This window comes from Phragmites australis, chromosome 19, assembly GCF_958298935.1.
Source record: "Phragmites australis chromosome 19, lpPhrAust1.1, whole genome shotgun sequence".
NCBI classification, from domain to species: Eukaryota; Viridiplantae; Streptophyta; class Magnoliopsida; order Poales; family Poaceae; genus Phragmites; species Phragmites australis.
Window position 1 is genome coordinate 22,773,076 of NC_084939.1, and position 10,556 is coordinate 22,783,631.

At 49.6% G+C, this 10,556-nt stretch overlaps 1 protein-coding gene across 3 annotated transcripts; it reads left to right on the forward strand.

Moving 5' to 3' along the window:
* The first annotated feature begins 5,404 nt into the window (after window positions 1-5,404).
* On the forward strand, window positions 5,405-9,769 carry LOC133900666 (ABC transporter G family member 25-like). 3 transcript variants are annotated; one of them, XM_062341871.1, is made up of 4 exons: window positions 5,405-5,548; window positions 5,627-5,706; window positions 5,798-6,629; window positions 8,367-9,769. In XM_062341871.1, the coding sequence occupies exons 2-4, from the start codon at window positions 5,662-5,664 to the stop codon at window positions 9,317-9,319; spliced, it is 1,830 nt and encodes a 609-aa protein (XP_062197855.1). In that variant the 5' UTR covers window positions 5,405-5,548; window positions 5,627-5,661; the 3' UTR covers window positions 9,320-9,769. The 3 variants fall into 3 exon arrangements, with proteins under 3 accessions (XP_062197855.1, XP_062197853.1, XP_062197854.1); XM_062341869.1 differs by having other exon boundaries at window positions 5,442-5,706; XM_062341870.1 differs by having other exon boundaries at window positions 5,442-5,706; window positions 8,382-9,769.
* The last annotated feature ends 787 nt before the right edge of the window (window positions 9,770-10,556 follow it).

Genomic DNA, 10,556 nt, shown 5'->3' on the forward strand with positions numbered 1-10,556 from the left:
CCCCCTATACCCCATTACACCTTGATCCTATACTCATCTCAGCGGTAGACTGCCTCTATCTCACCTCTACATTCATTTCAGCTCAATGCTTCACTACTATAGAAAAGCATATCAGTGCGGGTTAAAAACACCACCAGTGCCGATTCAAAAACTTGAATTGGCACTGATAGTTATGAAATATCAGTGCCGGATCTGGAACCGGCACTAAAAGTTCTTTGCACTGCTGGTTGGAGGCTCCAACCAGCAGTGCAAAGAACTTTTAGTGCCGGATCCTCCAACCAGCAGTGCAAAGTTTCCTGAACCAAAAAAATAAATGAGCCTGCTTGAGAGCCGGCTCGACTGCTGGTACTGTCGCCACTCAACGCGCTGCCGCTGCCGCCGCAACATACTCAAATTGAATTATCTCATCCATACGAACACATCTCACAATCAAATCAAATCATCTCATACATACAAACATATCTCACAATCAAATAGACTCATCTCATACATAGAACAAATCAACTCATACGAACAAATCAATCTCAGAAAAGGAATAGCATGTTGGTGGACTACTAAGCAACCAACAATATCAACTAGCTGATTGATCTATCATCTATCATCTCATACATCAGGACTCATGATGCCACGTCGCCACGATGCTGCCACACCATGACGCCACGTCGTCGCATCATCAAAGCTCCGCGCTCACATGTGTTGCTCGGAAGAGAAAGAGAGAATCTCACCACCCCTCGTTGCAGCTGAGCGCGTGCTGCTCGGAAGCTGTCATGCCCCGCGCCCGCGCCGCTCGGCCAGCTGAGCGTGTGTTGCTCGGAGGCTAACGTGTCCCGCGCCCACGCCGCTCCGAGGTTGCTCATCGTCGATGATAAGAGAGAGTGTGAGAGAGTGCAAGAGACAAAGAGATGTGGTAGAGATGATAAGACAGAGAGAGATGGCGGCCGAGCAAAATATCTATAGAGCCGGACATGAGGGGCGAGCCTAAACCAGAATCAATCAAATTTTCAGGTTCGGACAAAGCGGATGGCTGCTGGATGTGAGTCGTGAAACTAAAAGGCAAATCAAAGGCTAAGTTTTTGGTCCGATCGTTTCAGTGCCAGTTGTTGGATGGAACCGGCACTGAAACATGCTATCAGTGTCGGTTTGTGGCTGGAACCGGCACTGATCTGGTTCCAGCCACGAACCGACACTGATAGCATGTTTCAGTACTGTTTCTTAACAGCTCTATCATTGTTCACATGTGGGAGATTAAGAACCGGCACTGATATACCTTTAATCGTGGTTATTATGCAACTGACACTAATGGGGCGCTACTTTTGACCCCTTCTGTAGTAGTGTTTAATCTGCACGCACATTCAACATCATACCGCCTCTGCCTATCTATATACATCAAAACACACACTAATACAAAATAGACTATCACTACCGATCCAAAACTGACATCACTATCAGTTCAAGCCGAGAACTAGCAGTGATAATCCATCCATATGTATAAAAATACTCTACCGCAAACATTTCGATATGGAAAAACTTAGGCAACGGAACCCATACCAAAATATTCGCAATAGACTATTTTACATCTTAAACTTAGATAAATAGGAACGGATATTGCAAAGCTGATATACCAGACGCTATTCGGTTTAGGATGTAGGCTTTTAGTATTGCATCATACGTCGAAGAGCTCTTGGTACAGCCGCCTTGCGCTATCTGTTTTATATTTTGTGCTATCCGAGTGATAATAGTACATCTAAATGAATGGTCGAAACACAATCATTTTAAAACAAATCTATTTTCTGCCACTTATTTAGATTTGCTTAATGCCACAATCTAGCTACTCAATTTGCCGTTCAATTTGCTACTCGTTTAGTTGGGGAGACAAGGAGATGGGAAGACGGGCTCGAGAGACGAGGCGACGGGCTCGGGAGATGGGGAGATGAGCTCAGGAAATGAGGTGACAGGCTCGGGAGACAGTGAGGTCGGGAAACGGAAGATGGCGAGACAACGATGAGAACGGAGGACCTGGAAGCTAAGCCCAAGGGGTAGAGGCAGCCGCAGTGGTGATGGTGACCATCGTACCACTTTGACCGCCACTACCCCTCGAGAGTGGCTTCAGGCTCGGTGGACAGCAGTCACGAGGTGACTTGGGTGGTCTTGAGGTGGCTTGGGTGGTCGCAAGGTGACTCAGGGAAACGAGGGAGGTCGCGAGGTGGCTCAAGCTTGGAGACGGTGATGAGCTCGGAGGAAGTGGAAGTCAAGCACAAGGGGTAGAGGTGGTTGCAGTGGCGACGGTGACTATCGCACCACTTCGATCGTCACTCCTCCTTGGGAGTGGCTTTCTGGAGATTGGGAGTGAAGTGAGATGGGGTGTAGACTAAGGGAGATCGGCTCGGGATTTATAGAAGCATTATCACTGCGTTTGGAATACGAACTAGCAGATTTTGTGCTGTGTGTGATTTGGAATGAATAAAAACAAGCAATGTAATAATATCTTTAGCAGATTTATAACAAATGTATGATTGGTAGCAGACGATATTTATACACTGATACCCAAGTCCTAGATAAATTGACTGAGGCTAATGCATTTGGATTACTTTGATGCTCAAGTACTAAAAAGACAATTATGGGTATTCTCCATTTCTCTCTCTATCTAACCAGTTGTTTGTTAAACAATTTTGTTGATTGCTCCCTTCTTGTGCCTATCTCCAATGCGCAGTGCAACACTAGGCAAGTCAATGGATCTAGTTATATTTAAAGTCCTAACAAATTGATTTAGTAGTAATGCAAACGTGGGCGTTTTGGGAAAACACCAGGGAGTCGGGGTGATCCTTCTCCTTGCATGTACTATATATGTTGCTCGTGACTTATATGACTAGGAAACAAGAAAAAGGGATCGATGTTGCACCAACACTGGAGGATAAGGACATTTTAGTAAGAGTTTAATTTGATTGGTTTCTATAAGAAGCAATAGAACTGTATCTCTTACAATATATTCGATATGTAGACTTCAATAACTTAACCCTCATCGGTCAAGCAAAATAAGTTAATCCAATTTGGGCCAACTGGGGCGCGGTCAGGGAAAAAAAGTAGGCCTGGTATATATGGTTTATTGGGTCTACCATTGGACCTTGGTAGAAAAAATACCATATTTATCAATATTTAAAAAATATTTGAATTTTATCTGGTATATCCAATAAATCATGTTTACTAGTGACCTCCGGTAAATTTTATTTACCGGTAAAAGACCTGATCAGTAAAAAAAAAATTGGCCCGGTATATCCAATACATTTAGTTTATCGGGTCTACCGATAGGTCCTGTAGAAAAAATTTACTATATTTACTGATATTTTTATTTTAATTTTATCTAGTATATCTAATATATCCGATAAATCATCTTTATTGGTGACAACTGCTAAATTTTATTTACCATAAAAAAACCCTGCGATACACATACGCAGTTCCTTGCGGTACATTATACACGAGCTACAATTAACCAAGTTGCACCAAGACCATTATATATATTGATGCCTAGCTCACACGTGTCTCTTGATATTTTTCTAGCTGCTCTCGCTGCCGTACGGGTATAAGCATAAAGATCTGATAGACGAGACTTGCAGCTAGTTGCATTGTTGAGAGTCTAGATCGATAGATCTGTAGCACCTAAACCGGACAAAGACTGGCCACTTGCGTTCAAGCACCGTATTCATGTCCACAATGAACGAAACACGTAAAAGTCGAACGATCAGGCACATTATGCATGCATGGACCAGATCGTGACGAACTGACGATCACCGGCCTCACTTTCCGCAGCTCGACAGAATCATACATGTGTTGGCCGCAGCTAGAACGACGCGCGCGCACATATCTATCTATCCAAAGGCATGAAAACGTATTCTGTAACGAACGAGCAAGTAGTTCATATATCCCCAGAATGGTACCATGTTCCCCCTGGTCTTCAATCCAGATCCTCTTACTTCACCGCAACAAAGTCAGAGGCGAACAGTACTTTGTGAGAGATGTACAGTAATCTACAGTTAAGTACTGTACCATCAAATCATATCCGTTAATCTAAGATCCAACGACTCATCGTGGAATGAAGGCACCATGACTTCATTCCCCCTGAAGTCAGACGATCTAGTTGGGTATGTCTTATGTGTTTATGACATCAGCGCATAGCATCGATATAGTATACCCTTTTGATCGTAGCTTTAGTTCTCCAAAGCATGCTAGTAGATCGAGAAAAGCTCTTGGAATTGGAAGAAGAGGAGGAAGAGGAAGAAGAAGCAGCCCGTTAGGAGCTTCCGCTGGGTCTGTCTGCCACTGAGCTGGATATATACGTACGTAGGTACACGTAGGACGAAACTTAAACGGAGTAACCGGCGTGAGGTGGCAGACGCTGTACACTTTGTCCGCAAGCACGTAACATGGTGTCCACGACGTCGCGTGCGGGTCCAAACAAAGGCCAACACCGCCGCGCAGGGTCGCCGGCAGGTTTCCTGCCGGGGCATTGTAAACGAGGAAGGAAACGCATTTCAAGCGCTTTGCATTGCATGCATGGGACTACGTACATATATGCGAGGCAAGCAAGGGCATGAAAACGAGTCAAAGACTTCTAGATCCCTATAAGCTTGCGACGTAGGCGTGCATATCCATCCATTGCTAGTAGCTGTCAAAAATTCTACGCAACGGTGATACTAGGTGCAGGAGAAGGCGTCTGGAGCATCACTGCATAGAATTTTTTTTTCCCCATAGGTAGCCGGCTGGCACACGCGTTCTCCCAGCACCTGCAACGGAAACAAGTCAAAGACGACCTCCTTCTCCGGATCCCGCTGCTGCTGCGTGCAATCCATTGGCGACGGTTCAGGTTCAGGTTCAGTTCGATGAGCAGTGCAAGCTAGCTAGAGTGCAAGAGCGGCCATCCATCCATGACGTCCTCTCCTAGTCTGCAAACGCACTACCCTGGTGAACTGTATCTAGCAGCTAGCTTCATCGGCGACGACACTATCGGTGACACCTTGATTTTGACGGATGTAGCTCACTCCTGTATACTCTACCACGTTATTCCAGCGCGGTGAAAGATCTGGCGGCCGGCCGGGGTTGACGAGGTTGGGCGAGCAGGTGCTTAGTTCTGTCGATGATGCCGCCCCACTAGCTGGATCGCCATGCATGTTTCGTGTGGCCTTCCTTCTTCCTTCCTTCCCAAAACAGCAAACGTACACTCTCCTCTGTTCTCAGTCGTCCTCCCGACGGAACCTTGGTCCAAAAGGTGGCGCGCGCCAAAAAGCCATCCCCCTCCACAGCACCGGCGGGACCGCCTCTCCACTTGCCGCGCCCTCCCGCCACGTGCCCCATCGTCCCGGCCGTGACGTGGCCACCACCACCACCCTCGCCAGCCGCGGCCCGGCTCCATATATACCCCTCCCCGCCTCGCCGCCCCTCTCCTCACATTCACTCGCGAGCTAGCGCATCGCATGCCACTCTCGATCAATCGCGCGCCGCCACCTCTCGCAGATCAGCTACTCCGTTGAGTTGTTCTTGCCGCTGCGTTTGTTAGGTTTGTTGTTGCTTTGTCGATCTTGTGATTGAACATATAATGTTGCTGCTTTAACGGCCGGAACGTCCATGGAAGCAGCGGCCCCGGCGGCGGCGGCGGCGACGGAGTCCAAGATGGACTGCTTCTTGACGACTGTCTGCACGCCGCTCAACCTCCAGGTAGCTACCCGATGCAGTGTTGATTCAGCACTTGGATGCACGCGCCTCGATCAAGGTGTTCGTTTTTTAACGAATTGGATTGATGTTGCAGTTCATCGACGTGTCGTACCGCGTCAAGGTGGAGAGGTCGGCGGCGGCGAAGGCGCCGCCCGGTCGGATATCGCATTCGGGTGGCGGGGCCGGCGTTGCGGTGGCGGTGGAGGAGAGGACGATACTCAAGGGGATAACCGGCGAGGCGCGCCCGGGCGAGGTGCTCGCCGTGCTTGGCCCGTCCGGGAGCGGCAAGTCCACGCTGCTCTCAATCCTCGGCGGCCGCCTCGCGGGCCGGCACGCCGGGACGGTCCTGGCGGGCGGGCGCCCGCCGTCGCGCGCCGTGCAGCGTCTCACGGGCTTCGTGGCGCAGGACGACGTGCTGCACCCGCACCTCACTGTGCGGGAGACGCTCGTCTTCTGCGCCATGCTGCGCCTGCCGCGGGCCGGCCCCGCCGCGGCCAAGGCGGCGGCCGCCGAGGCCGTCATCGCCGAGCTGGGACTCGCCGCGTGCGCCGACACCATCGTCGGCAACGCGTTCGTGCGCGGCGTGTCCGGCGGCGAGCGGAAGCGGGTCAGCATCGGGCACGAGATGCTCGTGAACCCGAGCCTGCTCATCCTGGACGAGCCTACGTCGGGGCTCGACTCCACCGCCGCCGCGCGCCTCGTCGCCACACTCTCGGCGCTGGCCCGCAAGGGCCGCACGGTGGTGCTGTCCGTGCACCAGCCGTCCTCCCGCGTGTACCGTATGTTCGACTCCGTGCTGCTGCTCGCCGAAGGCAGCTGCCTCTACTACGGCGCCGGCCGCGACGCCATGGACTACTTCGCGTCCGTCGGCTTCGAGCCGGGATTCCACGTTAACCCGGCCGACTTCATGCTCGACCTCGCCAATGGTGAGTGCTTACTGCTCGCTAACTGCAACAACATTATCTGTTTTTTCAGTTCGAGAAGGAAAAGAAAAAGGTGCAACAGCCTTCACAATTAATTTCTACAACAAGAAAACGAGGCACAGAGATATTTCTGTTCATAATCAAGATGATGAGTTGGAATACATTTAGAATCAAAATTAATATGTGTTGGATATCTAGATTGACCAAATCACTAAAACAAGCAAAGTTGGGCAATTGAGTGACTCCAAGAGAGACAGACAGACAGAGAGGAATCAAGTTTGATATGTCGTGTGGCTTTGAAGTCAGGAGTACTAGAGTAGTATGTGTCTGGGGACATGGAAAACACCTGGTGAGTTTGTGTGGAGTGCACCCAAGAAAGAGGGAGGAGGAGGAGAGAGGAAGGGCGAGAAAAAAAAGAGTGGAGAGAGGAGAGAGAAAGGGCAAACAAAAAGAGTGGAGAGGGTGAGTGTTTGCCTTCCGTAGTGTTCTCCACCCTCGTTTGCAAATCACTTTATGGTTGGAAAATCACTCCTACGGGACATCGTGACGAGGAAGGCGGGAATTATGGCACTAGCACTGGTGCTGAACATCATCACACTAGACAGAAAGCTATATCACCGCGACTCACCCGCTAACCCGGTAGCCGGTAGCGGGTGCAGGGGCACTATCCATTTTCCGTGCGTACTCACCAATACTATGGTGACCGCACGACAGCCACACTATTTAAGTATAAGTTATAACTCTAATAACATAATTAGATAAGTGTAAAAATTATTATGTTACAAACAGAAAATACTTATATGAATGGGATTCCTATGAGTTCACTATAGATCAAGGTCAGACGTGTACCAAGGTCAGACGTGTGCGTCGACACCACCGGTTAAAGAAATCGGTGGGTACTCTCCACTTTTTTGCAGGAGCTGGGTATTATTGGTATCTCATTTAGCACTAAACTTGGATAAATCTCACCCTGAACTGAACATAAAAGCACTCTGGTTTAGGATTGCACAGGTGATGGATCCGACACTTGTGGGAGCTTTTTGTTGGATCTGGTTCTTTGCCCCTTTTACATGCATGGTGGATGCATCATGCATGAGCAATTCCTCAGGGCGGTGATATGGATATGGTTCCAAGTGCCTGTCTCTCTAGACTTGGAAATATATGCCGTTGCTCATGCCGGCTTTAGACAGGAGGAATCATTTTTTGGTGCAAATTTGCCCGCTTTGGAGGGTCCTCTCCCCTTTTGGCTTGGCACCTCTTTTTCATTTGCTGAGCGCACCAGCACATCAAACCAAAAGCTTCAAGCATGATCCATCTATCCGAAGGCCTTTCATGTCACCACAGCTAGCACGGCAGATCCGTTTCTTAGATCCGTGGTCGCTTGGTCAAAGTTAGCGGCCCCGACGATGTCCCAGTGGCTTCTAAGCCATCTGATTAATAATCGGATGGCTATAAATATAATTGTATTTTTTCACTTAAACATCTCTCAGATTTCAAATCAAATATGGTGTCGATTATTGGTGCTCAATTTAACATTGGTGGGGCCGTGAAAAATGTAATCTTTTAAAATTTAGATAGCACGGTAGATGATGCGCGATGTGTAGGATGTACATCAAAACAATTGGAGAAGGAATGTGTAACATCACATTTCTCAAAAGCAATATTGCGCCTACGTTTCCTGTTCTTGATTCATGTTATCTTGATATCTAACTGCCTTTTTTTGGTACCGTTGTTGTACAGGTTTTGCTCAAGCAGATTACAATTGCACAACAGAAGGCGGCAACGTGAAGCAGTCGTTGATCTCGTCGTACAACAAGGAGCTGGCCCCCAGGGTGAAGGCGTCCATCAACGCGGGCGTCGTCGCAGAGCACGCGCGGAGCGTCGGCGAGCAGCTGGCGGTGGAGAGCTGCAGCGGGTGCACGAGCTGGGGGAACCAGTTCGCGATCCTGCTCCGGCGCAGCCTCAAGGAGCGGCGTCACGAGGCGTTCACGTCGCTGCGCATGTTCCAGATCATCGCGCCGGCGCTGGTGGCCGGCGCCATGTGGTGGCGGTCGTCGCCGCTGGCGGTGCAGGACCGCCTGGGCCTGCTCTTCTTCGTGTCCATCTTCTGGGGCGTCTTCGCGTCCTTCAACGCCGTGTTCGCGTTCCCGCAGGAGCGGCCCGTGCTGGCCCGGGAGCGCACGTCGGGCATGTACGCGCTGTCGTCCTACTTCATGTCCCGCATGGCCGGCGACCTGCCCATGGAGCTGGTGCTGCCCACGGCGTTCACCGTCATCGTGTACCTCATGACCGGGCTGAACCCGTCGCCGGCCGCATTCGCGCTCACCCTGGCGGTGATCCTGTCGTACGTGCTGGTCGCCGAGGGGCTCGGCCTCGCCGTGGGCGCCCTGATGATGGACGCCAAGCGCGCGTCGACGCTGGTGACGGTGATCATGCTGGCGTACCTCCTCACCGGCGGGTTCTACGTGCACAACGTGCCGGGGTTCATGGTGTGGGCCAAGTACACCTCCTTCACCTACTACTGCTACCGCCTGCTCATCGCCGTGCAGTACAGCGGCCACCTGAGACGGCTGCTCCCGGCGGATGCCGTCGACGGCGAGGCCGGTCCAGGGGCCTGCGTCGCGGCGCTCGTCGCCATGTTCTTCGGGTACCGGCTGCTGGCATACCTCGCGCTGCGCCGCGTCAGGACGTGATCACCGCGCGCCGTAATCATCAGTTAGCTAGCTAGCTAGGTGTCCATTAACTACTCCGGCCGACCGGTACAATCAAGGGCGGCTCGGCGCGCGCGGCGAACCGATCCGTGGCGCCGGCGAGCGGGCGTCGGAGGAGATGACTTACTCGATCCGATGACGTGGTTGTTGTTGGCGTGACGATCGGCGAGGCCGTCTTCTTCTCTTGCGATCTTTTTCTTTCCTCTCTTTATTCCCTAAATTTGGTGGCCGCCATGGCCTCTGCTCCATCGATCGAGATGCCTGCTTGCAACTGTACTGTCAAAATCATCGGGTGTAAGTTGCCAGAGCTGATGGGCTTCTTGGTCTGATGGATTGATGATGGGGCTGATTAAAATTGTGCTAATGAATGAATTGATGTATATGGCGATTACAAAAAGGATTGAAGCTCATAGTATCTGATTGAAATTCCAATCCGAGTGTTTTATTCACCGAGCAAGGAGTACACTGTCTAAACTCTACACAACTTCTGTTTTGCGGAAAGAAATTTTTTTTAACAAAAAAAGGATGGATGGGTACAAGCATCATCGAAACCACAGATTTTAAGCTTTCCCAAGACCAAACCAAAAAATACTGGTCTAATGAATACCAACAAAAGGCCGAAAAAACGCGTCCAAGCGGCGTGACATCAATCAACCGTAGTTCCAATTGAGGTATGAAACTCTCTTCGTCTATATTTATCTGCTTATTATTATTACGGCTACACGATAATACCTAACATTTATAAGCTTAGAAATAAAAGTTTGATTATAATTTTATTTCTAATATCACCTAATCCAAACTCTAAATTTATCTGTAACTGATTCTTTATATACATATTTACGAATATCTCAATAAGGAATAAACGTTCCGACTGAGGTCGTAGTTTTTTCGAACAAAACCAAAATCAATTGAGGCTTTTTGGGGTGCTGGGCTTGGATCGTTGATTGGGGCTGGAAGTGGAGCCGAAGATAGTGTTGAGCCGCCCACCGTGGTAGCTCGTCTGTTTCGACTTACCGGCCCTGCGATATGAACCCTGGAGCGTCATGTGAGATGTGAGAGAAATGCCCGATTGAAATTGTATATTGTGAAGAATTATATTTCTGAAAGTTTTTTTTTACCGATAAAAAGTGTTCGGATCATTATAAACAGTGTTCACAAACAGTGTTCCGATCCTGGTGAACAGTACTTTGATAATAGTAAACAGTATTCATCCAAATGG

Bases quoted from the DNA above. Each gene is read 5' to 3' on its own strand.
- LOC133900666 (XM_062341869.1), top strand. From the start codon at position 5,617: ATGGAAGCAGCGGCCCCGGCGGCGGCGGCGGCGACGGAGTCCAAGATG. The intron at 5,707-5,797 runs GTAGCTACCCGA...TTGATGTTGCAG, and splicing joins GCACGCCGCTCAACCTCCAG to TTCATCGACGTGTCGTACCG. The intron at 6,630-8,366 runs GTGAGTGCTTAC...GTTGTTGTACAG, and splicing joins CATGCTCGACCTCGCCAATG to GTTTTGCTCAAGCAGATTAC.